Source organism: Streptopelia decaocto (assembly GCF_964273445.1).
Source record: "Streptopelia decaocto genome assembly, chromosome: 1".
Classification (NCBI taxonomy): Eukaryota; Metazoa; Chordata; class Aves; order Columbiformes; family Columbidae; genus Streptopelia; species Streptopelia decaocto.
In genome coordinates, this window is record NC_138663.1 from 102894810 (window position 1) to 102913223 (window position 18414).

The 18414-nt window shown below is 44.3% G+C and overlaps 1 protein-coding gene across 3 annotated transcripts in view; it reads right to left on the minus strand.

The window, feature by feature from the left end:
- The window catches only part of GPM6B (glycoprotein M6B), a 111740-nt gene extending 102249 nt beyond the window's left edge, over positions 1–9491 (minus strand). For all 3 annotated transcript variants that reach the window (XM_082060910.1, XM_082060912.1, XM_082060911.1), the window contains exon 1: positions 9330–9491. In XM_082060910.1, coding sequence (XP_081917036.1) covers positions 9330–9333 — 4 coding nt within the window. In that variant the 5' untranslated portion in view covers positions 9334–9491. The remainder of the gene's footprint in view (positions 1–9329) is intronic.
- Between the last annotated feature and the right edge of the window lie 8923 nt (positions 9492–18414).

An 18414-nucleotide genomic window follows, 5' to 3' on the forward strand; every position in this document is an offset into this window, starting at 1 on the left:
AAATAAGAGGAATTCAGTGTGTGGTAGATTACAACAATTTCTCTAACATAGTATTGCAAGCATATTAGTGGCAGATATGACAAAAAACCTCAAAGAATTTCGTGAGGAGGTTAAAGAGTAAGTATCTATTATATGTTTCACATAGCTTAAGTTTGAGGAGAAAAATGGTTATTTGCAAACTGTTTAAAAATAATTTGAAGTGAGGGACTAAAAATTACAGGCTATAAAAAGAAAAATTACTTAACTGGCTAGTTTTCATTCCATGTCATTATTTCTCTGAGTTCCCAGACATTATCTGAAATGGGGGATTTTCATCAGACAATTAACCAAGCATGAGAAATTGACACTTTAATTTCAGCACAGAATGGAAGAAATGTCTATGGTGTGAAGGTATAGGCTGCATGAGGGAAATAACTACTAACACAGGCTACATCAGTCACGCACAGCAAAGCCCCCTCTGCATTGCATTCCTTGTATTTGTTTACATGAAACTTTGGCTCAATGAAAGAGTGACCAGCTTTAGTACCTAATAACTTAACTGGCTGAGGAACAGGCAATAATAGATGATGCACTAGATTACATTCCACTGACACTGTGTGACAAATATCTCAGAGATTTCAAGGCTTTTGTACCAGCACCCATCAAAGAGCCTAAGCAGATGTTGCATGAAGTGTTATTGTTCATTATACCTTGCAAGCTGTGGGCTCTTGACAGATGTGCTGGAGCAGATCCCTGTGCTTGTATCAAAAGTTCTCAGCAACAAATATTCCCACTAGTCATCTTTCACACTGACTTTTTTTTTTATATACATGCCTAAGCAGCTCAAGAAGAGCATTTAATTTCCCACAAGAGAAGCTCCATGTGGCAAGCTTATTTTCAGCTGCGTGCCTAATGAATACAACAACTCATGTTACACTTTTGTTTGGGAAAGTGCATGACATTTATGTCAACATCGCTCTGCTAACAAAAGCATGTAAGTTTACACACAAACAGCAATCATTTAAAACCTTTCAAAAGTTACTCCTAAAAGAAAAATAAATAAATAAACCCAACAGAAAATGAAAAATACTTTAATAGAGAAGTTAGGAAAAAGTACTGAAGATCCAGCCAGAGCTCTGCACCAATTCAGACTTGCACGGCGTTTGTCGGCGCGGTGTATGCCCAGGACTTCATTCCAGCAAATCATGACAGAGGTTCCCAGGATCTAGAATTTAAGCAGCTTTAAAAAGACGTCTGAAGTTGACAAAAGCACTCTTTTACGTCATAAAACATTTGTGTCCCATCAGAAAGTAAAACACACATAAACCCATTGAGTTTAAAAAAAATAAATGGTGGGAAATCTCTCTTGGAAGAGCTACTAAGGCTGAAGAGGCTCATAAGGGGTGCAGGCAGGAACCTGCCGGCAGCCAACACTCACCTTCACCCTCCAGCTTCATTGATGGGTATTCAGCATTAGGACTGAAAAGCCTCAATGAATTTTCTAGCATGCAAGCTGACAAAAACTTAGACTCAAAGGTGAAGTGAAAACCAGACATTGGAGAGTCCCAGTTAGCTGTGTGCCTTGCTGGCAGCAGGAGGAAGCCTGATTCCTCCTCAGTTAGCCATCAGCGGCAGGCTCCACGGCTCCAGCCCAGCAAAAACCGCCAATAAGCCTAAGTGTATGTTTCCAATATTAAGAAAACCGGCGCGCTACTCGAAACGTAATCCTCCCCTGGCTGGACTTCCATCAGTGACTCTGGTTTTTGGATCTCCAGACCAGCTGCACTGTTAACACAAGGTATTCTTTCTGCCTGCCAGTCCACAAACCCACACCTGGAAGGCAAACCAGCTGCTTCCTTACTCCTGAGCCACTCACAGAGCAAGTTTTGCCCTGTTTGCCTTCCCCCTCTCCAATTTATGTATGCTTTACACCAGGGCAAATCTTATATTTTCATTGGCACTGAAGGAATGCACAGAAAGACAGTTTTAGGCTGCAATATGTAATGATTGCTTTATGCTTTTAATAAAACATTAAAAAACACAAAACAAAAAAACCCACACAAAACTATGAAGGTTCTATCTTATGTTGGATACTCCAAATCATTTCCTAACTTCAGGAAGTCCAGTCTTCTCCATGATCTGGGTCCCAGCTACCTTTGAACCACAGTCCTTTTCAACATTCTTCCTCTCAGGCAAATAAAAATAATAAAAAAAGAATAAAACCCAAACACTATGTACAAACACACTCCTGAAAGTCATTTTCTGTACATACAACTCAACTATCAAAGCATAAAACAAACACGCACAAAACTGATGCACAGCACATCACCGAGGTTTGTACCACAAGACAGCTCTGCATCAGGCACATCTTCCTATTAATGAAACATGAGCTCCATTCACATTCTGAAATTGCTGCTAGTTGAACAGCTCCAAAAAAAAAAAGGAGAACAAAAGATCTTGAATTCTCATAATTCTTTGGGTTTCTTGTAAATGTTTCCCAAGCCACAACTCCACATGCAAGTTTTTGAGTCTAAAACCCAAGAGTCAAATAATTATGGAGAGGGAGACTGCCCAAGCACCAAGACAGAGCAGCAACAGAAAGTAACAAACAGCTGAGGACTCAGTCGTACATGGGATACTATCTGTTACACTGAACAGTAGAATCTTCTCCACTGCTGTTCGCTGTTCACAGGGGAGAGGTGAGCAGGAATTTTCACAGGCACAGCCACCCCAGCACCCCAACTGCCACAGGTTCATGCCTGCTTGCAGAAGAAACATTGCAAAATGGATGAGGGGACGTGGATTCCTCCCCCAGTACTGTCACACTGAGTCCGCTTCCTCCAGACCACAGACTATGTTGCACACAACCTGGAAGAAGCCACCTTACAATGGGTGAGAGCCACCATGGCTCTGGTTTGCCCTTTTCCCATCATGGGTATTGACTCAGTAACCCTACCAGCACAGGCTTCTGCATGTGTACAGAACCTCACAGGCTCAGCCAAGACCCATTACTTTAACACAACCATCTCTGATGTCCCGCATGGGCAAGTGTAGGGTCCTTCACCTGAGAAGGAATAACCCCAAGCACCAGTACAGGTTAGTGGTGGACCTGCTGGAAAGCAGCACTGCAGAGAAGGACTTGGGAGTTCTGGTTGACAACAGGTTGACCATGAGACAACAACACGTCCTTGTGGCCAAGAAGGCCAACGGTATCCTGGGGTGCATTAAGAAGAGTGGGACCAGTAGGTCAAGGAAGTTTATCCTCCACCTCTACTCTGCCCTGGTGAGGCCCCATCTGGGGTCCCGTGTCCAGTTCTGGGCTCCCCGGTTTAAGAAGGATAAGGAACTACTGAAGGGAGTCCAGCGGCAGGCTACAAAGACGATTATGAAGAGAGACTAAGAGAGCTGGGTCTGTTCAGCCTGGAGAAGAGAAGGCTGAGAGGGGATCTCATCAATGTTTACAAATATCTCAAGGATGGGTGTCAAGAGGATGGGACCAGACTCCTTTCAGTAGTGCCCAACAATAGGATGAGGGGCAACAGGCACAGACTGAAGCACAGGAGGTTCCATCAGAATATGAGAAGAAACTTCTTTACTTTGAGGGTATCAGAGCCCTGGAACAGGCTGCCCAGAGAGGTTGTGAAGTCTCCTTCTCTGAAGACATTCAAACTCACCTGGACACATTCCTGTGCAATCTGCTCTGATGAGCCTGCTTTAGCAGTGGGGTTGGACTAGACAATCTCTAAAGGTCCCTTCCAACCCCAGCCATTCTGTGATTCTGTGACTTCCCTACACTTGCTCACCACATCTCAAACCTAGAAGCATCCCTTTCAGTTCTCAGCACCCTGTAACCAAATGGATTTAGGACAAAGGGTAATGGGATCAAGCTGGAACACAAGAGGTTCCACTTAAATTTGAGAAAAAACTTCTTCTCAGTGAGGGTGACAGAGCACTGGAACAGGCTGCCCAGGGAGGTTGTGGAGTCTCCTTCTCTGGAGACATTCAAAACCCGCCTGGACATGTTCCTGTGCGACCTCACCTAGGCATTCCTGCTCCAGCAGGGGGATTGGACTAGATGATCTTTTGAGGTCCCTTCCAATCCCAAACATACTGTGATACTGTGAACCAGCCACGAAAGGAGTTTGGTTTCCCTCTCTGCCTCAAACCAACCTTAACACAAGCACACCGAGGCAAATCCTGGAGAACGAACCCTCCAGACATGCCAGACTGACATCCTAGCACCATCAGGAGTGAGCCTCAACCCCACACTCCAGGGTAAACAGCACCTATGTTACAAGTACATTATAAGCAAATGCACACATCCTTTGCAGTGTTAACACTCTGGTGCCATGAAGGGTTCAATTTTCTTGCAGCTCACAGGAGGGCATCTCCTGCAGCTCCCAGTGAGCACGGAGTCCCCGAGTGGGGACAGCCTGAGGAGATGCACAGAGACCGACAACGTGCAGCCCGGGCAGGTCCTGGGGACACATCCACAGGGACCAGGTGTGGGCATGTCTGGGGAGGGGTGAAGGGCACACACAGCTGGGAGGACAAAAAGAAGAGAAACTCAGGAGTTTCTGTGGGAAGAACATCCATGGTGGGGAGTGTGGTAACAAAGACCCACAGCAGCTCCCTCGGCAAAAGCTTCGGCCCCCATGAATTTCACTGGATACAACGCTCTTGCACGTCTAGAAAGATAAGGCGACATTTACATCCAAATACCATCAGTGGAAATACAATATGTGCAGTGAGTCTGGCTGTACCAGCTGTACATCTCAGGGAAAACAAAATCCTCGTTATGAGAACATGCGCCCATGCAGGGATGACACGATGCCGCAGCATGAGGAATAAAAAAAAAAAAGATACCAAGGAGTGAGCTTCACTGGGTTTATTTTCAATTTATTTTAACCTTATCCTGAAATGGGTTTTGGACCTAACTTTTAGAGTACTGACTTTAGATATTACTAAATATTGCTCAGAGAAGTCATGGATGCCCCATCCCTGGAAGTGTTCAAGGTCAGGCTGAATGGGGCTTTGAGCAAGTGAAAAGATGTCCCTGCCCATGGCAGGGGGGGCTGGACTAGATGATCTTTAAACGTTGCTTCCAACATAAAACATTCTGTTATTCTATGTTTAGATAGCATCATTCTTGAAAAACCAGTGCCACAGAAAAAATGCTGTATTAAAAAACCCAACATTTGCAACATGAAAACTGCTGGAATAATACCATGTAGAAGCAAACTTGAAAAATACATACCTGCTGGAGAAAAACAATTGAATACTTAAAGTCCTTTAAACACTGAAAGTGACCTGTAGATTTCAACTGTTTTAAGAAATTCTAGAAACACTGTGAAAAAGACAGATAATCAGGCGCTGCCACAATTCAGCCCTCCCAGGGATGTAATCTATAATCCAGTATGTTTTCCTGAGATGTAACATTTCAAGATCTATTAGCTATATGATAATTCACACACGGGACAGCAGATTTCCTTTATGACTGAACCAAACATTTAGAAAGAGAGCAAGAGGGAGAATCTGTAAATATGATGACAACACAAATTATTTAGGATACTGGGAAACATCTGAAATGCACAACATTTTCTCCTCCGCCTCCTTCTCAGACAGGAAGGATTACAGCGAGAAGGCAAAAATTAAGTACTTTTTAATAGCCTAAGCAGGTGTTGTGGAGATAGAGGAAGGGCAGCAGTATAAACTTTTATATTTCACAAGTTTTAAGAGAAGATAAATATAACAGTAGTTTCTTTTTTTATAGGAACAAATTTAAATATATTTAAGACGTGCAAGATTTAACAGAATATGGACTACAACACTAGGCAATTGAAATCCAGCCACCCTGTTACTAATCAGATTTTACTGTGACGCACAAAAATATTTCAGCTCCCACCTGGACAAAGTGTATAGCTGAACAGAAAGAAAGAGAACTGATTATCTTTCAGAATTTGCCCCCAGCTGTTTATAAGAAGAAAGCCCGGTTTAGGAAACATTCGAGCCTACTTTGGACATGTTTCACATAAAAGTGAGGGCTGTTTTCTACAGGTGGTAGAAGCCCCTCAGGTGGCACTGCTGAAGTTCCTGCTTATGGGAAAGGGATGATTCCTTCTGGGATGCAGCTAAGAGCTCTGGGGATGCAGGATCAAGTACTGCTGGGGGAGCTGGACGTGCTGCAGAAGGTGTGAAAGACAAGGGGCCACCCCTGGTACAGAACCTGGGTTTGCAGGCTCCACAAGGCAGCAGTTCCAGCACAGGGACTGCAGAGAGACGGGATGCAAACCCACAAGAAGATGGGCATTGTGTCATCCCCTGTTCACACAGTGTTCTCTTCCATACCTCTTTTTTTTTTAAACAACAACAACAACAAACAAAACAAAACACACCAAAAAAAACCCACACAAAACAAGCAAAACATAATACATGTACCCTCTCTGCTCCAACTACTTTTCTTATTTGAAAGGAACAGTTTGGGGGAGTACAAAGAAGAAAAGGTGTAAAATTATAAAAACACACATTTCTCAATAAATGACACCCTATCATGCTTTTCAAACTTTTAGGAACAAAAACCTTCTGCAATTTTTGTTCATTTTGTAAAACAACAGTCCCCTCCCCACCTCCTAGACAAGATATTACATTTAGGAGAGTATATACACAATGTAAGATGCCAGTGGGTCGGTCTTCTCACACAAGATGCACAAAGCACTGCACTGGGTATTACTGGCGACCTTCCAGCCAACACAAACCCTCATTGGTGTTGAACACCATGTGCCCAAATTTCAGAAGCGCTGAGGGAGCCAAAAGCCCAGTGAACATCGACAGCCACGGTGAGCTCTCAGCACGTCCGAAAAAAGAAAAACAAAAAATCAGCCTCAGCAGGCCAGTCCAACACAAAGTTTTGGGCGAGAAAGGACAATTCAAACGGTCCAAGTGAGAATCGGTTCAATACATCCTTGCCATTGGATCAGGAAGCCTCAATATAGCGCCAAACATGTCCTGGTCAGACAGTCACATCAGCCTCAGCCTACCTAAGGCCAAGGCACAAGTTACACAACAGCACAACAAAACATCGTATTCATGAGGGACTGGATGCTCAGCTGACAAAGACCTCTTTTTTGTGGCTTGTTTTTGAAGTTTTTCGTATGAAATTTGTGCTAGAAGTCCCCTCTCCTGACTGACCACACCACTGTTACCCAGTCAGGCAGTTTCATCATCCAACAATGTTTCTAAGTGAAGAAGTCAGCAGATGTGGGAGTTTCATACCATTATCATTACTATGAGAAAAATGTTCACAAATTTTTTTTTTGTTCTCTCCACTCCTCTTTTCCCAGCTCTTACATTAAGGACAAGACATTCTATATGGACACAGAACATACGTTTCACACACTACGGCAGACCGACAACTTGCGAGAGTAACTTCTGTGTTCTTCTAAGATTTTAGGACTAAGATTTACTTCTTCTCAAGATGAATCACCCACAAAGACTTAAAACAACTTTTTTATTCCGAACCCCTAGAAACTTGATTTACCGAAGAAAAATCAATTTCATAGACTTAGAAGCAAAGACAGTTGAGAACCATTTTACATGCGCTATCTAATAAATTTTATGCTCTCCTCCAAAATATGGTGTTCCAATCCTATGAATATACTTCTCTTGATAAGATACTTGAAAACATTTATTTCTCTCTTTGCCTCTTTCATCCCCATTCCAAGTTTTGATATCAATCCATGGCAGTAAAGTAAAAGTGCATGTTAGGAGAAGGATACTAAGATATAGACACGGAAGAGGCCATCAGCTTTAGTGTTTAATTTAATATCAAGAGTTCACATAGGGAAAGAATACTCCAAAAAGCAAGCACACAAAAAATAAGCTTTTTGGTGCCGATTATACAGCTGGCTTGTTTGTTTCAGCCTTCAGAGGCAGAATGAATCAGTACTTTAACACGCATTGAAAAGGGTGTTGGAAACTTCAAAAAAGCTTAGTAAAAAGACCATAATACTAGAGGATTCTGATCTTCACAAAGCTAGGGAACAAACTGGTTAATAAGCATTTACAAATTAAGGAATTAGGTGATGCGAATTAATTTAACAAAGTAGCAAGCATAGGAATTCTGTCAGCTTCCTTTGGCTGACTAATTAATTCCTTTTTTTTTTTTTTTTTTCCTTTTTCTTCTTAATTAAAACCAGAGACAGTGCCAGCATCAGTATGTGCATATTAACACACTGGCACGCACTGATAGCTCTGCTTTAGCAGCTGCAACTTCTGAGCAATAATACCCCACTGGCAAACTGGACCCAAGATACAGCTGTATTTTTCTTTTTTTTTTTTTTTTTTCTTCCCAAACCTCATAACTTTCATTACTGTTTAATTCATTTGGGTCTATCGTTGGTTTAAGGAAAGCTCGCGGGAAGCAGCCCATGCTCAAAGGCCCACGCTAAAAGGATGCGAACGCCGAACGTGTACGTCGAGTGCCGAGTGACCCATGTGCACGACGAACCCTTCCCTGGCTGGGCCCCACTTCTGCTCACGTTAACACAGTCCCGCAAGCGCTACCCTTCCTAAGTTTGGGAACAGAAGCCGACACTTCCCATCGACGCCCAATTCCCTCCGCTGTGCAGACCTCCAAGCTACAAGAGGGACAAGCGCACCGCGTTATCCCGATGATCCCCGGGATGCCCTACTACTGAACCGCACTGTGCCTGGCACACGGGCGCAATCAACGCTTCCCACCTCGAGAACACACGTCCCCTCTGCCCCCCGGGCAAAAACCGAACGGCACCCCAGCGGACGCGCGTCTGGCGCAGAGGGGCTGAGCGGGACCCCCGGCTCATCCCGAGTGGAAGCCGGTGCGAGACCGAGTCACTTTCCAGCGCCGGAGGGCCCAAGGGCCGCCGCTGTCTCCGGCATAGCCCCCCGGCGGGTCGGCTTCGGCGGCACCGCGCGAAAGGACACGCTCCGGGCCGGCTGCGTACAGCCGCCTCCTGGAAACTACAGCTCCAGGACTCGGTACTATTATTATTAATTGCGATTTCTTTTTAAAGGAAGGGAGCGCTCTGGAGCTGGCGGGGTCTCGTTGCCCCGCCGGCCAGGAGCCCCGCGCACCCACCGAGTTTCTGCAGCAGCGGGGCGAGAGGGGTGGAGAGGCGGCCGCCCCCAGCCCGCTCCGCCGGGGCGCTCAACAGGCTGCTGCCCCCCGCCCCGCCGCGCCGAAAGAGCCCGGGCCGGGGCCGCCGCGAACCCCGGGGCTGCCCCGCACCTGCCTCCCGCTCCCACCCTCCCCGCAGCCGCGGCTCCCCCCGCGGCCCCGGAGCGGGGGCTGCCCCGCAGCCCGGCTTACTTACCCATGGCTGGCTCTCGTCGCCCGGGCAGTGAGGGGGGAGAAGGGCAGGGGCTCGCTCTGCCGTGCCTCGCCGGGTTGGACTGTGCTGCGCCGGGCTGGGGCGGGAGGCGCGGCAGCGGGCAGCGGCGGCAGCTCGCACACTGGCGGGCTCCGCTTCGCCTCCGGCGGCTGCGGCGCGGCGAGAGGGGCGGGGACGGCCCCGCCTGCCTGCGCCGCCCGAGGGGCTCCCGCCTGGACCGGCCCGGCGCAGCTCGGCCCGCCCCGGGGCACGGCTGGCGGAGCGCCCCCCCGCGGCCTGGCGGGGACAGCCCCGGCGGTGGCAGCCGCGTCGCCCTCGCCGCGGTGTTCCCTGGAACTCGGGATTGCTTCCTTGTGTCGGGTCCTGTTCTCCTCCAATGTGTTATCACTCGTCCTCAGGAGGCTCCCAGGAACGCGCGCCCCGCGGCCAGGAGGACCCCTTCCCCTCCCCACTGCCGACCTGGGTAGCGGGGCTAAGGGCACCCTTGACCTTCAGAGGTATCAGCTTCTGAATGTTTCTCTGTGGCAACGGCATGGGCACTGTGCGCCCAAACATAGCGCTATTTCATTAGTATCTATATGCGTGTTCAACAAGGTGATTTTTATCTGTACAGCGTCTAGCATCTGGAATATTGTGTCCAGTTCTGGGCCCCTCAGTTCAAGAGGGGCAGGGAACTGCTGGAGAGAGTCCAGCGCAGGACAACAAAGATGATTAAGGGAGTGGAGCACCTCCCTTATGAAGAAAGGCTGAGGGAGCTGGGTCTCTTTAGCTTGGAGGAGACTGAGGGGCGACCTCATTAATGTTTATAAATATGTAAAGGGTGAGTGTCACAAGGATGGAGCCAGGCTCTTCCCAGTGACAAGGGGCAATGGGTATAAAATGGAACACAGGAGGTTCCATTTAAATTTGAGAATAAACTTCTTAGTGAGGGTGACAGAGCACTGGAACAGGCTGCCCAGGGGGGTTGTGGAGTCTCCTTCTCTGGAGACATTCAAAACCCGCTGGACACATTCCTGTGTAACCTCATCTAGGTGTTCCTGCTCCTTCAGGGGGATTGGACTAGATGATCTCTTGAGAGCCCTTCCAATCCCTAACATTCTGTGATTCTTTGATTCTGTGATTCTGTGATTCTGATGCTACGAATGGCCCTCCACAGCGTTACACAGCACTGCAGTAGCTGCCACTTGAATGATGTTCCAGCCACAAAACCTTGCATGGCTGTGCTTGCAGTGACTTCTTCATTTCTTTCAACACTGTGAGAAATGTATATTGGCTTTGGAGGAAACCAGTGAAGAGGACCCCTAAGTAACAGACTGGGTGGTTTGGGGGTGTATTGGTGGCCTCCCCAGTCAGAGTTTACCAGTAAAACCCCTCCATACCTAGACGTGTTGGAGGCAAAAATAATTGTGTCGCACAGGAGTGAGCTTTCACAGGCACAGAAGATGGGTATGGAAGAGAGTGGCAAAGTCGGAGTTTTCAGGTTAGTTGCTTTTCTAAGCTGGATTTTTACCATCAGAGTGATTCGATCGCTTCAGATGAAAAGGCAAGCTCTTTAGTCAGAATAAATGCATTTACAGTGACTAATATCAGTCAGATTGTGCTGATTTACATTAATTGGGTACTTGGCATGCATTTCCTTTGCCTTTGTCACAATAATAGTGTCTAATTTTCTGTTATTTACCTCAAGTATATGGATACATTTAATCTTCTCCTATGATTAATAAACAGATCTATTAAATTATGTCCCCTCTCAGTGAGATCAATTGCTTAAGAACATATTAATAAAACATGAAGGAAAGTGAAAAAAAAAAGTGTGAACACTCATTTTCAGGGAAATTAGTTCATACTTTGCACTTTTCAGGCCCCTGCTCCAGAAGCAGCGTGTGTCTGTGCTCACATATAAAGCTGCAATGTTAAAGCTGTGATGTTAAAGCTGTGGTTTGTTTTCCACTAAAAGAAAAATCCCATTCTCGCAGGCCAAAATTATCCGAAGCTTTTACATTGATTAAGGAACATATACGATTTTCCGGTAAGGACTACAGGTCCAACACCATTCAAGCACTGTGGGATCAGGGAGTAAATGCGTCTTCTCTAAAAGGTAATAATTGGACTGGTTGAGTAAGTCCTTTTGTAAAGATAGGAAAAAAAAAATCATACCAAAACTGATCACTAGGAAGCTGCTTCCAGTCCCCACTGGGAATTAAAGTAGATGAGCTATGCACCTTTGGAAAATGAGATTAATTATGGAAATAGCACATGACCCTTAACTAGAGTGGCACTCAATAGCACTGAAATATGGCAGGAACTGAAGCCAAATGGTAAGAGCACCCCGCTGTGTGCAGCACTACTTGCCGGTGAGGGTATAAATTCATTTTATTTTTTAAAATAAATTCTTTAGTTAAATTTATATTCTGTGAAGCTCTTGCAGCGTGCTGCTTGATTAATATTAGGATCAGCTGAAAAATACATCCATAATTCTGACTGCACTTGCATTTACAGGTAACTTTGCATTTTTGAAATCAATGGGACTAGTTGCTCAAGGGACATTGGTCAACACGGTCAGTGCTGTCTGCATTGGGTTTATATACTTACATCAAAGTATGGGCAGACATTCCTATGGTAATGAAAAAGGAGCTGCCCATATTAACACACATGCAGTGAGAGGAGGGACATGCTATCCTTTGTTAGCTTTCTGTCATCCTCAGAAATGTTGGTCATTTTTCTCTCCAAAGAGTAAAGCAGAGAACAGCTGTCCAAATATTGGTTATGGCTCAGCAGTCAATGGGGATTTCCACTTGCAGAGATACCAAGTCTCTGACGAGTGAAGAAAGAAGTTAACAAGGCTGATGTCAGACGTTTTGGTTGCTTAAGCAAAACTACATTACAATACTCAAATGAGGTCAAGAAGGCAGGGATACGTAGGTGGAATTTCTACTGGGAATAGAAATTAAGGGATTTAATTTCAGAACTAAGATGTCTGTAGAAACACGTACTTCCTTAGTTGCGAAAGGCTTATGACAGGATTCTGATCCATGCTCTTACTCTTTTGCCTACTACACAACAGAAAGGAGAAAGGCTGGAGCCTGCAGCATTTCAGTGAGTCTCAGTAGCTGAACGGCTCCTCGAGTGCTAGAGCTGGTAGCCGTAAGGTAGGGCTAAAGGCCTGCTGCAAATTATGCTGGAAGCTGGCTTGATCCAGACAATCTTGGCATCAAGGGATTATAAACCAACCTGGTACCATTGCAGATTTGATCCATGAAAGAGAAGGTGAAGGTTCGAATTCTGCATTGATGAATGTCATTCATTTTCTACACTGGGTGCTTGAAACCTTTTCCGTAGCTTGGGTAACAACCTGCAAACATTTCTCTATTTGCAGTGTTACCCCAATACTAGCGTGATGATACCTGGTATTTCAAGGAACACCTTCACTCCCTGTAGCAATGTGCTTGGTGTATCTCCTTACCTAGTTGGGAGCAGTGTGCTCTTCTCTGGAGATGTTTTAAAGCGACCATCTAATTTGCAGAGGGAAATTCAACTTCAATCTCAATGTCAGTCAAGGAGAGGTAAGATGGAAAAGGAGTGTCTCATCATTTGTAACTGAGGGCATGCTATCAGTCTGAAATGCTGTATTTTACTGTATTTGACCATTTCCAGCAATCAGTGGTGAAACGGATTTCAAGAGCAAATGAAGGCTGTTGCATATAATTCTTCATTTTATTTTGTTTTAATTTACCAGGCTCCATTGGTTTCTTCACCTCTTCAGTGGGGAACATCCTAGCTCTGAAATGAATCTCCATTTTCTTTGTGAACGGAAAGATGTGGTACCTGCCTCTACCTGTTTGCTTGTCTCTGTTTTCCACTCTTAACTATCTTTCCTCAGGCTGTCTAGCTAGACAGATTGCCCTAGATACGGAAACCTCCCCAATTAAAAACAGAATCAAAGGCAGTAGGATTCCAGTTAATGTTCTAGCTGTGACTAAACATTTAGTAGCATTAAAGACAGTGGTGTAATAAAAAGATGTTCTAGTGGAATGCTGCTTTAGTAGGTTCTGAGCTCATGCTGTGTCCTAACACTGGCTGCATGTGAGCTGCCTTCCCATGGCTCCCTCTGCTAATACTGAATCTAATGGTTAGTTGTAAATCTTACTTCTTCTGACTACTACACAGGCAGTGCCAGTGGGCTGCAGTCGTTGCCAGTTTCCAGAGGATGAGAGGGAGTGTATAGTGTCACTGCTATGCTTGATTTTGCAAAAATCCTGCAAATCTCCCAACCCTTATAAAATCAGGGACTGGCAAACCAGCCTCCTTTTGAATGTTAGCTTGAGTATACTTTAGATTTAAAGGAGTCAGAAGTGGTAAAATCTGCTTTTAGTTGTTAGTGAGTGTTCTCTGTGGCCTTTCTCAACAGGATTCATCCATCCCCTCTTTCTTGAGCTTCTGTGATTCCAGGTACAGTTGAGGCACGCTGGGGTTTTTCTCTCCCATGTGATCTTCTGTTCAAAGGGGTGTTAGAGGCCATGGATGTTAAAGAGAAATAAGATGACAATTGGATCGCTTTATACTGTCATCTGCGTGCAAAGAAGGGGTGACCTTTTCATGTTTTGAACTCAGCATCTTGGCATAGATTAATGGGAATGACTCATGCTCTCCTATGTCGTTTGTACCTTTTACGTGAAGCTGATCCGCTTTAGACTCCAACTGCTGCTACCAAAACCCTTTCTTAGTGCTCACTGCAGAGCTGTTTGCAAAGTTCATCCAGCAAAATGCTGAACAAAACTGCTCAGATCATTGGTACTGTGTAGTCTAAATGAGAGAAGGGAAAAGATAAAAAATGAGAAGTAATTGGATATAGTTTAGTCAGTGTGTAGATACTCCTCCTGGAATTTAACATTCAGGTACGATAGTGTAAGGAAAAATATTCTTCAAAATCAAAACTGTTTCTTATTACCAAGTAGGTTATATTTCCAGCAACTGTTTCTCAATCTGTAAATATGAGCAGTGATTGCTTTAGAATAGATATAATTATATATTCAATGGAATGCATAATTTTTCCCAATGAACCATAGTTAATTTTATCTGAAAATTAGTGATTACCATTTTGGTGTTAATTACAGAGTACTAAATACATCTTCAGTGTCAAAAGACAGGCTTATCTCTGGTTTCTATACCCTAAGTCACTTGTGGAATAATCAATGTCACTTTGTGATTTTAAAGGTACAAAAAAAAAATTAGAAGACATGATTGAAAATGAAGGAATAATGTTAAGATTAGGACCTCTGGCAAGTAAAGAACTGTCTTCCCCTTAGCTCTACATGAGGGACCTTACCTAAGTGCAGTTTTTTGCACTTACGTGTGTGAATATTCTGTGAGTGTCCATGAGAGACCTGGATCTAGAGGGAGACCTGAAGGAAGAGAATGGTATGAGCTGTTTTTATTCTGGATATACACACTTGCTTCTGTGCTTTTCTCTGCATGCCACATAGGTAACTCACACCTAGGGAACCACGCAGGAGATTATACGAGGACTGAAAGAGCATGGATGGTCTCAGTGAAGCATTATACAGAGCGGAAAGCTCTGGAGTGGAAGAGTAAACTAACATCTCTGAAAAGGGATGCCTGTTATACAGAAAAATAATCCAAGTCAGTACAACCTGTCCTTCCATGTGCAGCCCACCTCATTTCATGATGGATCTGTGAAATGTGGATGAGAAATGCTGACAGCATTTTCTCCAAGTGAGGGAGAAAAAAGTCTTACCTCCTGGTATGTGAGTCACGACAAAATGATCCTGGTGAAGACATTCTTCCACATGCCTCATTCTGAAAATATTTAGGCGCAAAAATGCACTTGAGTTTGGTCAGAGTTCAGTCCAGCAGACTCGGATACAAACGTTTACTGAAGTGCTTTGCTAAGTTCCTGTTGTGGGGTAGGACTGTGTGGGCTGGAGAGGCCAGCCTCGTGTCTTTGGGAGGAGCTGACTCAAATGTATAGATTATCCAATGTTTTCATTAGTACCAGTGGGGAGATTTGAATGTGGAATAATTTGCAAATGAAGAAACCAGACGGGGCAAAATGTATACCCAAGAAACATTAGTGTTCAACCTCAGAGCAACTTCCGTGGGAGCGCATATGTACTCATTGCAATATCCTGAAAATAATTGCATACATATGTATGTTAGCCCCACCCTCCAGTGGTATCAATAGACTTAACCTAAGTTCGATGCTGAGTTGCAAATTAAGGGAATAGACTTTAAGTGTTGAACACATGGCTGCCATCCAATAATTTCAGTATGGCACCCACCCAAGAAAGTGCTCCAAGGCAGCCTAATCAGGACAGAATTCCTGGCAAAAGTACATTTTGAGACAAGGCTTGCTCTCTTTTTCCAAAGTAGAAAACTCCTTTGATGGCAGGCACAGAGGGTGTTTAAGAAGATTCTCAGGTGCCTTTTTTTGCAAACTGAAACTCAAACTCAAAAGAGCTGGGAAAGAAAACTGCAGGACTCTTTTTTTAACACTTTTCCTGATCCAGTTGGGCAGTGGAGGCTGAGTAACAGCCAGCTGATTTCATTTCAGTTCTCATTTTTTCACTTCTGTCAATAGGCACAAGCCCATAACTGATTGCAGAAGGTTTTCATTCTGCTCTGTAAACATGAATAGTGCCTAAGACTTTGGCTGTATCATAAAGCTGAGTTAAATTCTCTCACAACAGGCTAGCCAGATTAGTTATCTACCATTATACATTTAAAAATGCTGGCTTGGTTTTTATGTTGGGGTTTCACCACCACCCCCCCGGACACACTATGTTTTTTTATTGCTTCCATACTGCTCTTCATGCTTCGCGCAGTCCAGTTCTAGCTAATGGATATACTCAGGAGTTGTGGTTTGTGGCAAAAAAAAAAAAAACCAAACACAAAAAACCAATGTGTTGGAGAAAAGATGGGGACGACTCAGTAGCTCAGGAGCAGTGTGACTGTGTGACTCGCTCGGCACATCCAGTGGCTGCAGACAGAGGCTGGGTGTCCTGGGCTGCAGGAGCTACAGTGGCTGGTGCAGCCCTGCAGGTTCTTCACTGGTGGATAATGGAAATGGGACCAAGACACAAGGTTCTCCATCAGCTCAGTGAGGTCTGGTTTTGGAAGAAAGTTCTGCTGGCACCATGGAAACGCTTCACCTCCTTCTGATTTCACAGCAAGCCAAATGCATTAGACCCGCCAGAAATGTGACATTCAGGAATAAAAATGGCACAAGCCACACAGGTCAGATAAGTGAGAACCCGCCAGGAAAGACCCACCAGGATGAATGCAACTGAGGAGCTTGAAAAATAACAATGAGATCATGTTTGATAATGAATCTTGGTTTTGCAAGATTAGTTTAACATCTAGGCTAACAAACATGGTGTGCTTTTTCTTGAAAAAATCCAAACAGCTATTCTAAACATAAGCATATTCCTCCTATTTTCAGTCCAGACACTGAATTTTTGCAACTGCCTGAGCATATGATTAAAAATAAAAAAAATCACAACACCCTAGTCACCCATTTATATCCATTCTGCAATTAGGAGAGATGAAAAAGTAAATAAATGAAAGTGTAAGGACATTAGTAATCATTTTATGTTTTATTTATAGCATGCGTAAGATAGATTGGAAAGCCTGTATTTTATAAATGAAGATCTCTCTTTTTAAGACTCTTGTTATCTGATTCTTGTTATCTTGGCTATCATGTTCAGCAAGTAGAATAATAATACCAATCCAAGAGAGGAATGTAATAAAACTTTTTATTAAAGCTATATTAAACATGGGCTACTGTCATAGGTGGATTGGAAAGTTCAGGCCAAACTTAAGTGTTTCTTAGCTGCCAGATAGCCTAGAACATTTATTCTGGCCTCCAGTATTCCAAGGAAATAACTTCTTGTGTTTAAAAGATGAACGGGCCACAGGCAAACCAAACATCACATGAATCTGGCAGACAAAATGACCCAGAACTGTTAAAGAAGTTACAGAAACTGCATCTTGGGAAATTATTGCCAAAAGACAATGGCACTTCTGACACGCCTTGGGCCTTCCCTGTTTGGAGCCTGCCTTGAAAACGATGCAAAAGTGCGTGCCCAGGCCTTGAAATAGTGTGGAGGGGCCAACACATATGGAAGCCCCAACGGGATGATGCTGTGATGAGCTCGGAGGTGACGGCCCAGAACCCTGGTGGTGGATGATGTGCAGGAGGAACAGGAAACAACGCTTAGCAGGGGTTTTCAGAGCTGCTGCATTTCTGCAGGAGAAGAAAGGCCGTAGCAGAGGTGAACGAGCCCGGCCAGCTGCCAATTACGGTGATAAACCAAGTAGGAGCCAAGGAAAAGTACAGAGAGGGAGGCAAGACTGCTGAGGGAAACAGGGAGAGGAAGTCATGACCAAAACAGGAGACAATAGTTATATTTCAAAAGAAAAAAGTCTTATTACAGCATTTTTTAAGGCACCAGGTGCTGCTTCACCTGCAGTTACGTGTAAGCACATCTCTGTAGCAACTGGATGCATGTTTTGGGCTTGTGTCCTTTCTTTGCTGTGACTCCCACAGGTTTTGGACCCTACTATTATTGATTTTCAGGCTGAAAGATTCCAGCAGTAAAGTTAGAAACCTGTAGCCATTAGACTAATGGGAGATCCCTAGAGAGAGCAAACACTGCTATGAAGAGAATTTATTAGCAGCAGGAATAGAAGCCTGTATCAGCACTTTACTGGTGGATAAATCAGTGGGTTTGCTAATGAGGTTTCGGTTCTCTTGATTGAATTGGATTTGTGAGAGAGAAATGCAGCTGCAGACTGAATTGTTTTATATGACAAGAGAATAATGAGTAGCCAATCCTGAACACCCAGGGTTTCTGTATATATGAGATAATTTAGCTTCCGATTTTGTTATTATTTTATATGCAAATGAAATTATCAACGCCTTTATATAATAACTTCCTGGATCACATTTATTCTACAGTTTTTGCCTGTTGGTGTGTAAGAGAAATTTCTTCCCCTTGTTTTAGCCAGGGTTTAACACTAAATCCTAGTCCTGCTGGAGCCTGTGGGA